Genomic DNA, 14697 nt, shown 5'->3' on the forward strand with positions numbered 1-14697 from the left:
ACAGAGTGACGATCCACCTGAAGAAATGTGACAACTATCGTATATAGACAAGAATAACAAAATCTTTCCAATAAAATACATTGGTATCGCTGATGATTAATGCAATTCATTCTGTCATCAGCTTTAAAAATACACATCAAACAAACCTAGTAATATGTAGAGAAAAATTGTGGCACACATAACATTTTATAAACACCGACCTAAGCTCTTACTTACATACGTATATACAATGATGTAATTTTGCTAGATAACCGTACAACATTTGTCATCCTCTTAAAATGTTTAGTCCATTAAAACGCCATTACCATAAGTACGTACTAGTTAGTTTTTACGCATTTGTTATAAAAAAAAAAGTTTAATACGCCACAGATAAGTACAATTATTATGTTTTTATGTGCCTATTATTTCGGCTGCAACGCGGAAGTATCAATCCATGGTAAGTGACAAAGACAGGTTAAAAATATAAAGGAAACGTCTTATTATATAAATGTATAAAGTACATCTTTCAAGGATAAGGTTAAACTAATTTATGTACACAAATTGTTAAGATAATAGTGCCTTTAGTTAAATTTTAACTGCTTATAATTATTATAACGAATTTGTAAACAGAACTTATGCATGAATAGACTTTTACTTAATAATTATTAATACACAAAGTAAAATTATTGCCGTGTCATCCCGGCATAGAATAGGCCACCCTTTCCTTTCCCGTAGGTGTCGTAAGAGGCGAATAAGGCAGGGCGAAGGATGGGCAGGAGCGTACCTCTTAAAACATCTCCAAAGCCTAACTGCGGTTGCCAATCCACCTACCAAGCGCGGCAACTATTGGCAAAGTGGGAGGCTTATATTCAGCAGTGGACAATTAAAGGCTGATATGATGATGATGATGATAGTAAAATTATATTTATTATACATATATTTATTTATTTTATTTATTCTTTAGTACAAGATATGTATACAAGTTGGACTTAATTCTGAAAGCATTCTCTCGCGGTCAAGCTGAGAGAAGTGTTAAAATGTTCGAATGTAGTACTATGTAGTATTGATATGCTTACATACACGATATACTTATATGCATTGTTACAATTAATTGAAATAATTTTCATAGCAAGCTTGCTGCCTTATGCAGCATTACTTTTCTTATTTATTCATATTTTATTTGAAGTGTTTTAAATGATACTGAATCGTTTTTTTTTCTTAAACTTTCTTATGATTGCTAATATTCTATATTTCAAAAATATCAAATTGAATTTTTTAATGATGCTTTTCATTATATAATTCCAATAAACATTTGAGATAATTGACATAGTTTATAGAATCGCTCCAGAAAAGTGTCATTAAACTTAAAACAACTTTCGAAACAAATCAGGAAAGCGAAACCTGATGCATTATGTTAAACAAATACATTATGTAACGTACCACCCAACAAGGAATGCATTTGATTACAGAGATAACGTTACATCTATACTTATCTACAATATATTAGCATAAACTAACAATAATATGTAGAACTTATTACAACAATATCTCAATTTTACGGAAGCCATTGATATTTCCATTTGCACTTCATATTTGTAACTTATCTCTAACCCGTTATAGCCTGTTCCCGTGAGAATTTCGAGAAATTCCTTGTTAATGCTCACCTTAGGTTAGATCTCATACTTTTGCTTTACATATAGTTATATATATATTTAATTTTTATCTTTTATTTTCACGTAACAAAAATCCCTATATCTTAATATTTTCGTTCTACTAATATTATGAACGTGTCAATTTTTAATAATATTTAGATGTTTGTTATTAACCTGTGGTTAAAAACACTTGACGTGATTTGAATTAATTTGTATTGAACACTTATTTCACGCTGTAATCTTCTGTAATTAAAATACACCTATGATTTAATTTTTATATTTTTAATTTGGTATAATTCGTGTTTTAGTTTCAAACAATAAAAAATTGCTATACAGATTTACAATTACATTCTGTAAAACTATTAACAATATAAGAGGGCAAAGCCCAAAGTAGACTGAAGATACATCGCATCTTATCACTAACATTGTATGAAACAAAAAGCGTTACATGAGGTACATAAGAACAAACTTCTAGTTTTCATGCCTACAATGATAAATCAGTAAATTTTGTTACATTCGAAGGGTAAAGACGTTACCTTTCCAGTGTATTCCGTGTACACTTGACTGATTTTCATACATAAATAACAATTCGCTAGGGAGTTGTAACCATGGACTTGAGATTATTCAAGATAGGTACGTTCAATGATGGCTTCCCACCACGAGAAGCTAATGAGAACTCCAATGTGTCGATCGTACTTTCAGATAGCAAAATTGACCTTGCCTTAAGTGAGTAACTAATGCTATAATGCTGTCAACAATGTATTGTTATCGTGGATAAGTATTATAAACGCTTTGTTTTAATTTTATGTTAATAATTGTTTACAAGGTAGACACTATGTTTATATCGTATTTTTAAGCAACTTCCGGAAGGAAGAGGTTCTCGATTCATCTGGACTTTTTGTACTTTTTATATGTATGTTACGCGACATTATCGCTTGTTTTGAATCGATTTTGATAATTCTTTTTACAGTATTTCCAAATAGAGTTTAATGCTAATGTAGATGTAATGTTAATTTGATGGCAATCGAAACTGCTGTTTTTTCTAAATTATAATTATTTAAATATAATATGAAATACCCGACTGTTTATCGGTGCATTTTTTTTTATTATTTAGAATATTGAGATTACTAGTCAAAATTATTTTTTTCATAAATAATTTCTAATATACAATTAATTGCAAATTTTATTTATTTAATATGTTTATTTATTTATTTATTCATTTAATACAAAAATCGAAAGCTTTTAAAAAATAACTTACGTGCTACAAAATCTCTTATAAATACAGCCAATAACGGATTTTAATTATATAAACGAAAACTGTAAGTCTAAAGCAAGTAAAGCCAGTTAGAGTGAGTGTATGTAAAACCTATAAATGAAATAAATCCAAAATGAAAACGCAATTAAGAATATAAATGTTATTAATTTACATACAAAGACATATAAAAATGAGATTTTATAGTGGGTAAAATTTAATGGTATGCAACCCCCCATCTGCGCTATCGGTATACGCTGGCGAAACACCAGTGACAAATGATAGGTAAGAATGAAAGCAGGTCAATTAGTTCATTATGACATATTCTACAAGACTTAACCACGATGGTTCTAGGGGAACCGCGTAAATACTCATTCCCATTACCAACAATCCCTTCCTCCTCCCCCCTGCCTCAAATAAATGAGTAAGCTATTTATTTCTGGGTTATCTTTATTACTTTTACTATGTTTATCCATATAATAAAATATACTTTACACCTCATAACAGAGAAAGACGTGAAGAAATTACGATTACCGTACCATAAACATTAGACATTTAATCTTTGACATCAGCTCGCGGGCGGCGGACGCGGCTCCAGAATCCACAAACGATGTCTCGAGGTGAATGCATAAATAATGTACATCGAGATTGTCTAGACAAGTCCAATGTCTATTATTCCCTTAGGGCCCACACACTAACTGAATGGATATTGTGCACGTTTATTTATGTTTGCATGCCTACGCGAGTAACGGAGCAATGGACGCGCGCTTGTGAGTGATTCGTGCAAATTCTTTCAAATCTCCAATAATCATTGTTTTCAAGCGATTTAAAAATGGAGGTCATTGACAATTTGACTGTATGTATTTTGTATATTTATATGATATGCCCGCCAAATGTGAATCGAGTTTTGTAATTAAAAAATGTTTAATTATATGTTTACTTGACGCACTGATTCATCCCAAAAACCCAAATATAAAATTATTTTTGTCAATTATCTAAACTTTTTCAGCATATATTTTATGTATAAAGTCCAAATCGAAATGAAGAAGAAGGAATTAATTTTTATAATACCAAATTTAGGACAAAAAAATTGCCACTCATAATACGCCAATACCTGCATGTAAGTAAATTCATGTACTCGTAAATATTTAGGTTAACTTTAACGAACGGAGATAAAGTCGATAATAGCGGTAACGTTATGTTTGTTAACGTTACTTAGGCATTTTAATATTAAAGGCCGGTAATTTTAAATGTTAATAAATTTATATACATAAATTTATCGTTAATTTCATGTCATTGGCGTCATAATTCTTATTTTACGTTAAAGCGAAAAGTAGTCAATCGAAGTACGTTTAACGACGTTTTTTGTGACATAACAGTAAATATATTCTTGTTAGCAATTTTGCTTTATTAATAAAATAAGTGCTTGTCTAATTCGTAATAATTAATATAATTATCTATTTAATGATTTTAAATTGATTAAATGATTTTTTTAATGTAAACCGATAATAACTATATTAATATGCATTGCAGATTACAATCACTTATTTAATTATACAAAAATAATATTATTTAAATATTATCATTAATCATGTTATAATAAAACTGTAATGGTCTGAAATTACCATGAAAATCCTTATCAATCAATTTAACATTGTTGTTTGTCTGACTGCTTGTTACCCCATCACAGTAAAATGTTTGAATAGATTTAGAAATTTGTAACTAAATATGTATTAGCCGACATAAAACTGGTGTACGTATGTTTTATCAGGATCATGAGACACAGCTTGAACCCACTTTTGCGTAAAGTTGCGGTGAACTCGCAGAACTTCGTTAATTGCTTGGTTTATTACGAGCATATTCTAGATGGAGTTAGTAAAATTAGTAATGTCGACTACCTAGGTACTCGGACATCGCGTAATAATTACACAGTATAAGAAATAACCAGTAGTCCGACACCTTTGGCATCTTAAAATAGGGATCTATCTATCCGTGTCCTTTCAACAAATAGTAGAGAAGAATTCTTAGTCGATATACTTAGTTATGACATTCCAAAAACTCACAACTAAATGTTTTTATTACATCTAAACCTGCGTCATGCCAGCGTACTATTAGTGACAAAAACTGCTTCTCTCACGTATACAGTGTGAACGTGCGGTCACTGTCCAGTACTTTACGCTTAATAAAAAAAAATGAAAGGCAACTTACCGAATATTTTCCTTCAAATATTGAATAATATTGCGTAATCTTAAAGTTTGTGTTTAGTCTTAATATTTATTTTAGTTATATCATTTATTATTCGACATTATATTCGCGCATCTTTCTCTGTTTAAAAGCTTAGTTATGTTAATACAGTGACTATACTTTTTAAATAACACCTTTAATATGTAATAAATTAATACGATAGTACACTCACTGCTCCTGATTCTGACATAGTGTAGCTACTCTACACTAGTATTTCTCAAATTGGAATGCTTGTATCTTTCGACGAACTTTATGTAGGCGTAGTGGGTACATGGCAAAATTTACGTACATAATGGCGGAATAACTTAGCCATGCCTGCACGGTGTAGTTGTTCGCTAGTTGTATAGTATGTAGAAAGACGGTATGTATATCAGAACTTGTACTTAGATACAGTTAACTGTAAACGAATGGACAATACTAAACTTAGGTAAACATATTGAAAACAGTTCTAAATAGTTGTAAATATTTATTATACACAAACATACACATTATAAAAAAATCGTTTCGGTTATTTGAACTTAATGATTGTAACATACACTAATAACAGTTATTCCTACGAAAAAAAAAACCTAATATAAGATAGAGGCACTAAATCTAAATAGGCTATAGGATTACTTGGCTACCCGCTTATTATTAGTCATAATAATAAAATTATCATACCATGAAGTATGCTCACATTGTGATTACAGCCTATATTGTATGTGCAAAGTATCATTTTCAATTACAGCATCAAGGACTCTATATAAGGACAAACTCGCGATGTCTAACTGATACCGTTGAAGCTTGCTATGTAGAATCAATTGAGTGAAATAGCCGGGATCCAATTAAAATATAAAAACTAGTGCCCACGTCCTGCCTACACACTATGGTTGACGAGCCCTGTCCGCCAATCATTCTAAGAAATTATTATAACGCACCTGTAAAGGAGAGGGTATTAGAAATCAAATAAGGTGGGGCTTTTACTCGCAACTTCATTTGCATGGATTTTGAAAGTATGTATTAAAACACATAGCTACCAGACTTTAAATTTAACTTTCAGAAACACAATTTTGAAAACCGCATTTAACCCTTCTTTGTATAATGGTGGAAATTTCCATCATAACATTGAATGCCCAAAAATTGTATAAAAGAACAAGTTCACTTTAAGTTGATCGTGTCTGGATACCTTTTTAATGTCCATTGCCGAAAAAAACATATCTGTCAAATTTATTTTTTTAATCATTTTTCCTTTAATTTTGAATATAAATTATTTCACCTTGATTTATTTCGCCAATAAAAAAAATCATGCAAAGAAGGGTTAATTTGGTGTAGTAGTTTTTGCGTGATACCGGAATAAACATACAAACTGACAGAATAAAATAATCTCTTATTATCCTAAATATCCCGCACGTCAATACGTGTCTACAGTTTTATTAGATGATTTGTAGGATTCTCTTTTTGATAATTATTCCTGTACTAGTTTCATTTATACCACTGAGGTACCAAACAAGCATACGGCCCACGTGATGGCAAGCGGTTACCGTAGCATATGAACGCCTGCAATACCATGGACATACGCGCGCGTTACTGACACTGCAGAAACCTTTTTATCCCTTTTTTAAAGAACTCCATGCTGTAGTATCATGGAAAAACCTCTACAGGAGGATTTTATGTAGTTTTTTTTAAGGCCTACTTATACTTATTGATTACTAATTTACTTTTTTACATATATAAAATATATAACTTCGTACTTATATAAAAATAAAGGACATTGCAGGACGGATGACATCCGGACATCTTCCACTGCGCGTAGAAGATGGCTATAGCACAATTCCGATGTTGAACTTATTTCTCATCAATAAAAACAACCGTTGAATGAAGCCCGAAAAGGGCTTCATTCAACAATTGGGTCTGAATATTTAATAATATTTAAAAGGATGACTATTTAATATATAAAAGTTTGAATATAGTATCTTACTGAGGTCACGGATTCGATTATTGTACAACAGAAACAAACCAGAGGGAGACTTTGTACAAAAGTCGATTGCTTAGGTACCTTTGCCCCATTCGTGTTTTTACTGTGAAGCAGTTGTGTTTGCATGGCTGTGTTTCGGTTTGAAGGGTGGGATATGGCTTGAATTTACAGGGTACAGAGGAATAACACCTGAGTCCTCAAGAATGGCAACGCATGGAGGTATACAGGGTAAACAGTATACTCTGTTATGTCCATGGTACTGCTCATGTCTATAGGCGACGCTTACCACTTTCCATCAGGTGGGCCGTCAGCTTGTTTGCCATTCTAAGTTGTATAAAAAAATATATAAGTATATTGATTTGTATTGTGTTGTACTAAATTTATTTTCTATATACATTATGTAAGAATATCATCTGACAACCCTGACTGCCAATCAACGCTCATCCAATTCTTTCAAAAGGTTGCTCAACATTTTTTCTACTTTGATTGTCACGTCTTGGTTGAACTACTCCTTTGTTATGTAAAAAGTAAAAAAAAATCGCTCATGGTGTTTACTTGACGTAATGTAAATGCTATCTTGAATACATTACAGTTATATTTCGTCAGGTGTTAATTAAATCTTCAACATGTAGATGGGAATACTGACACAAATTTAACAGAAATCCTTCAATATACATATTTAGTAATTTTAATAAATTAATACAAATGAGTACGCAAACAATTCAATTTCTTTATTAAAAGAAAAAAAAAAGTATTTCGCTTCATGCAGCGATCTAATAATTCGCCTGAAGATGCCCCGTTCTGAGATGAAACACATGTCGCAAAACGTGCGTGAATAAAATGGCAGTCGGATGGCTAATATTGAAGATTCTGGTGTGATCTTAGCCAAAAGGCCGAGAAACGATTGAAGATTCTGGTTTATTATTATTACTCTCACAAATTTCACAACCTTCCATATTAGCCATGAATTTGTTACTTCTTACTTCTCGTAGTAATAATGGTAGTCAATTTTCGAGTGTTGGCAGTCACACGTATACTAATGGTAGTGGAATTAAACAAAATAATTTTAATCAAATAACCAGTGGTATGGTCAGCAATATAACAATAATTGTATAAATTATACACTAATTTACACGAGAAAAGCCAGTAACCATATAAATTGTCTGTACACGCACATATTATTATGTGTAAAAAATATTATTACAAACAAGTTTTGTAATAAATGAGTATTATAAAGTCTTAAATACTATTTTTCCTAAATAAATAACTTGATTCTGTGTATCAATTTGTATACCCACCAAAGGCACTAATTACTTTTCATCTAAACTTAAAAAAAATAACCGTGTCCATAATAACAGATATCTAAACTCTGTATACATTAAAATAAAGTATTTTGTGATTTTATTAGCGGTTCAAGTCACATCACCTGCGGCCAGAATTAAGACGTTTGCGGCGCGCGCCCAAATTGTGATCATTAACTCCAAATCGACTTCATTATGGGCGTCACGCGATTTCCTTTACGCCTGCTACATTTATTTTATCTTTATTACTTATTTGCAAATTTATCATTTTCATACTCTGTAATTTTGTGGAAACAACCCGGTGGATAGCGAGCGATTAGGTATCTGCCTACTGATGTTTTGTTTGAACAAAACAGAAATTACAGACACGTAAAAATGTAATTCAGACTTTTTTATTCATGTATAAATTTGTACAGCGTTCGGAAAACTACGTCACATCGTCTCATCCAAAATACCTCAAAGTTTCAAGACGAAGGACTTTATGGTAACCAGTGCGTGTTGCCAGTGATGACTTATGGAACCGAAACATAGTCCTACACGGTTGCTCGTATGCAAAAGCTTCAAATGACTCAGTTAGCTATAGAGAGGGCTATGCTCGGAGTATCTTTGCTTGACAAAATCCGAAACGAGGATATCCCAAAGCCACCGACATAGTCCAAAGATAAGCAATGGACAGATAATAATGATGATTCAGTTTTTAATGATTATTGAACAGATACTAAATATCACAACATTTCTAATGCTGAATACAGCGAGCACAACTATAATGCCTACTTCTAATTTCCTTAAAATTATAAAAAAATAAATAAATGTAAAGTAATACCAGATAATTATTATTGGATAAAGAAAGAGCGTAGGAATAGCTAAAAATTTAAATATTAATTTAGACTTACCTATTCTAAAACATCATTTATGAAATGGAGGAAATGAGAAAAACATTTTTATCAATATATATATATATATATATCAAATATTTTATCAATATATATATATATATATATATATATATATATATATATATATATATATATATATATATATATATATATAGATTATTATTGAATATTTAAAAAAAAAATATATATATAATTAAACATATTGCTATTCGAAATAAAATCGAATAATAATAGAATAAATATAATATATAATGTGTGTCCGATAGATATTATTTGGTGCTAATGGAAGAAATCAATTGCCCCGTATCGATATAATGCGACTCACTATCGGTTCGCTTGGGTATCAATTTTCACGTCAATGAAGAGAAACGTTTCTAGGAACAGCAACATGGGCTTAATCATGGTAGCAACAATGGGATTCCGAGGCCGGATGTACATATGCCGCTATGCTCAATTCGTTTTTTTCTTCTTGGACATCATTATTATAACATATATCAAACTTGATATCTTATTTATTTTCTTAGTCGCCGTTACTGTTCAAAATGAAGATGTAAGTTTTTGTGGATCACTTTGGTCGGGAGAAGCTTATTAGTGCAGTTCACGCTCTAATGTTAAACAGGTTTTTGTTCCATTTCTTGCTACAATACATTGGTCGATCGAGCGATTTCATAAGGTAATAGTTATCCGTAAGTAAATAATGAATGTGGAAGTTATAGTGTGAAATCAAAGGTTATTAACTTCATAATAATTCAAATGAAGCCATTTTAAAGCAAAGATGTAAAATAAGAAAGTGCTTATTACTCGTACATTACCTGGTCATCTCTTTTAATGACTTTTATGATATAATGCAGCTACTTCAATTATATTGTCATTTCTTGTCCTTGATTACCTTACTTGTGTCCGGGTGGCCTAGCAGGTTTCTTATTATAAGATCTGTGAAATCCACCAAACATTTTTACCCAAGTTCTCTATTTTTCATTGAGATTCAAAAGTATGGTATAAAATTATTATAATATTTTTTAAAGTTTCATTATAGCAATTTATAGGGGAACTATGAACATACCATATTAGCGGTTAACTGTCCATTACTGTACATAGGCCTTCCCTCATTTGCCAGTTAGTAGGTTTGCCAGTAGTCGCCACGCTTGGTAGGCGGGTTGGCAACTACAGTTAGGCTTTTGATGATGTTTTAAGGAGAATGTTACCGCCCATCGCTCAACTATTTAGTTCCCTTAGTCGTTTCTTAAGACACCCACGGGAACGGAAGGGGTAGCCAATTCTATGCCGGGACCATACGGCAATGTGGTCGCGCCAATTCTGTATGGAATTATATGGACAACAAACACACAACAACAGCTAAACTCACAATGATAATTTGTATACTTAACTACATAATACTGCATATTACGTTTTTAACAGAACCATAAAGGTTCTGTTTCTCATTTTCTTGATGTATGAATTTTAAATAGACATCTAGGTAAAGGAATTATATAATTATTGTTATTAATTCCGAATTATTTATTATTAGAATTTTTTCTTCAACATAAAGAAAAATTGTAAGACTATAAAGTTTTAAATAACTGTAAAGTCTTATAGTTATTAAAATAAATTATTAAACTTCCAAGAAAAACTTACTCTCTACATATGTATTCGTCTTCAACTTTCGTATCGACGATTGACAGACAATAAAATATTTAATTCACGTATTCTTTTACCACTCAGTACACTTAAATAATCTAGACCACGTAGCGGTTCCATTTCATTATCGGCTGATATTGTAATCACATATCTTTAAATCTTAGCCGGTGCACGTTCTATTTAGAGTTTATTTTTATTGGCAAAACTTAGAATACAAAAGCCCATTAAGGTTTATCGAAGGGGATCATCTTTGTCTTTGTTGCCGTGAAAGCCCAAAACACCGTGTAGGTACTTTCTATGTTGACAATTTGGACGAAATATCGTTCAATGCAACCGGTTACACCACTCTCAGTTTTTTTTTTATGTGAAAATAACATAAAAAGTCGTAAAGTTCGGTGTTCGTTTCAATGTTGAAACTACACCTAATTGAAATGTTGGTGATTATAATTTCTCATCATTATAATTAACAATGTGACATTGCTTTTTATTTTACAATTAATTAGTTGATTAAATCGCTTGTAAGAGTAGCAAGATTTTATTAAAAAATGCTTGTATTTTTATTCACTGATGGCCCACCAATAAATAAAAATACAAGTTATGTTTTATGTAATTTACCAGAAATTATGCCACGAAATTGTGACATTATTGGGTACAGAGGCGTTACACATTTGTCCTCAGGAATAACAATGGATGTGAGGTGTTACGTACGAGTACATCATAGTATATTACGTTAAATTAAAGGTGTCATTTTGTTTATATGACAGTTACCAGTTCATGTTGGATGGGCCACCAGGTTGTTTGCCATACCAAACTTTATAAAAATTTTTTAAGATTATCTTTAGAAAAAAGAAACTGCTACGTAATACATGACGAAATTATTTTAAAATCATTATAAGAGTAAATACTATTAAATGTTAGTGAATATAATATGTAACATATATACAGAAAAAATGAAAACTTTATCTTTTTTAAATCGCTTACTAAGCATCAAAATGGTGCGTTGTAGTCGGTAGTCCTATCTGACTGAAATTAATAAAGCTCAGTGCGATCTCAAACATTAAGATGTGACACTATAATTTTATAAAACTCATTAAAAACTGTGAACCTGTTGTGCAAGTATATAATTTTTACTAGCTCTATCCACGACTCCGTACGTGAGACGGTGACATGTTGTTCAACTGGGATAAAGGTAGCCTGTGCTATGTTCAAATATCTGTGTATGCCAAATTTTATTCGATTGAACGCCAAAAGATTATAAGAATACGTACTTACATTCATAATATTAGTAATTATAATAAAGATTATAGGTAATGCACTAGCGTGATCGTCCGCGTTAATTAATTTTTTTTTTATTTTGTGTTAAGTTTGACCACTATCTGTATATCAAATTAATTAAAAGTAACGCATATTCTAGTTGTTGTGCTCGCAATGTCATTCGGTTTAAAAAATGTAACAGCGAAATTACAGGGTATGGAGTCATAACATCTTAAACCTCAAAAATACCAACGCATGAGAGGTATCTAGGTCATCAAAATATATGTATTGTATAGTTGTGAAGTTTTGTGGTGTTTTTTGTATTTATTGTCAACAGTTTCTATATTTTCAAGCCGGGATCTTGTTTACCCATCTAAATTAAATTTGTTTGTAACAAATTTAATAATATAATCTTTCTCGCAATGTGGTGAGGTATATGAGTTCATCGATACCTAACGTAAATAAAATGTTACCTAATTGAAAGATGCATTCATTTTTAAAAAAATCTGATACAAATGGTATCAGATTTTTTTATCCTTCCCTTATCTTATCCATCCCTTAGCTAGATTTTTCTTATTTTTTTGTTATGGTTCACAACATAGTGTATTTATTTTTCTTTAAATTACGCCTGACATTTATAACCATTGCAAAAGCAACAAATTCCAATTCAATAAGATAAAAAATGTTAATTTAGTTGTACGGTCTAAATGGTATTATCAAACCTTTATCCATCACTGATGCTAAACTTAGTCGGTTATTTGTTTTTCTAAGATGATGGTTGGTGGAATCTGATTAGCAGCTTGATTAAAACTAAAAAGGTTAATTTGATTTTATGCTTTTTCCCAAGTTGGTTTTTTACTAAATAACTTCTTGTTTAGTCCAATTTACTACTGAAACAGATACAACAAAATTTTAAGAAGAAAAATAAACCGTTATTAACTTTTTAAATTTTTAGTATATTTTAAACTTTTGCATTACGTTATTTAAAATATACTATCGGGACTTAATGCGATGAAAAATTGTTGCAGGTAAATAGTACCTACATACCTGCATATAACTTTGACAATAAAGAAGCAGATATGTAAATACTATTTACCTGCAAAAACTTTTCTTCTTTAATTTTTAAATTGCAGATCTAAATATTTTAATTATTAAGTACGAGTATAATACATAATTATATTCATAATTATCCACTAATAAGTTCATATTATATCTAATAATTATTATTTTGTTCACAGGAATTCAGACAGATCGCATCGAGCATGCGTTTGCTTCCGCACAAGAGTACAAAGAAGCTCTCGAAGCAATACGAAGAAATACCGGAGCTGTAAGTAGTTCTAATCTAAATCCTAAACATGCTAATATCTTACTTGTCTAGATTTTATTTATTCTGTGATTTAGAATGAAGCTCTAAACTCATTGACGCTTTAATAATTTACCGTAGCACGGCACACCAAAGTTATTTGCTTTTTAATTATTTATTTTTCACCTGAGTGAATATTCCTAATTCTACCACTCCAGAAGATTTTGTGGAACGACCAGAGAAAATATAACCTTCTCTTGCAAACATAGACGCCGCCCATGCCACCCATGCTTTGCATTCTAAAAACTAACTTGTTAATTAAGAATTTTCTTAAATGAAAACACCATGATACTTATTTATATATTAAATTTTTATATATTACCCTTTTATGATATCAATAAATAATATGGCTATAGATACTTGAAAGAATTACACTCAAAACTCTTACAAAAATTAATATAGTAGGTGCATGCCAAGTTATTTGCTACACATACCATTTACTAAATGAACTGATAGGCTATTACGGTTCTATTGTCGAAGAAATATATAGGCCTTACCATGCCACATAGTTACGTGATGAGATACGAGTACTTTATCTTCTTAAGTTAATGAAAGGAATCTATTAAAAAAAAACACGTTGAAAAGAATTGTTGCCCGAATAAAAACTCCATCAAATTCCTCATTTATTTTGTAGTTTTTATTCCCTTCGCGCATTTAATTATTTTTACAGGTTAAAATGAATTTTATTTATTAACAACTACGAGAAACAAAAGGTAATAAAATTATACGATAATATTTTTTGAATTGGTTTGGATGCAAAATTTATCCAATCACAATAATTTTCAAATGTTTAACCGTAATGAAAATAAATAGAAACTTTTCTAATTATTACTAACGATAAACATCGGTTTAACCAGGAACGCAGCAAGCCACAGCGTACTCTCGAAGCACAGTTGGAGGAGTCCAGGGAAGAAGAAGAACAGGAGTACACTGACGAACTGCTGGTACCAGAGCCTTGGGAGCTGAACAATACCGCACGGGCCGGTGTCGAGCTATTATTCTTTAACCGCGTGCCCAAGGTCGGCAGTCAGACCTTCATGGAGTTGCTGCGGCGACTGTCTATTAAAAACCAATTCGGTAAGTAACTACATATAATCAGTCATAAAAACCATATATTTGATATTTATAAGACTTTTTTTATTTTGTTACAAAGTCTACAGCTCT

The 14697-nt window shown here is 31.2% G+C and overlaps 1 protein-coding gene across 4 annotated transcripts in view; it reads left to right on the plus strand.

Moving 5' to 3' along the window:
- The window catches only part of LOC113521436 (heparan sulfate 2-O-sulfotransferase pipe), an 83148-nt gene that overhangs the window by 57596 nt on the left and 10855 nt on the right, over positions 1–14697 (plus strand). For all 4 annotated transcript variants that reach the window (XM_031912892.2, XM_031912891.2, XM_052899000.1 and 1 more), the window contains exons 4-5: positions 13409–13497; positions 14391–14610. In XM_031912892.2, coding sequence (XP_031768752.1) covers positions 13409–13497; positions 14391–14610 — 309 coding nt within the window. The remainder of the gene's footprint in view (positions 1–13408; positions 13498–14390; positions 14611–14697) is intronic.

Source organism: Galleria mellonella, unplaced genomic scaffold (genome assembly GCF_026898425.1).
Source record: "Galleria mellonella isolate WM207_F2 unplaced genomic scaffold, CSIRO_AGI_GalMel_v1 utg55, whole genome shotgun sequence".
NCBI lineage: Eukaryota > Metazoa > Arthropoda > Insecta > Lepidoptera > Pyralidae > Galleria > Galleria mellonella.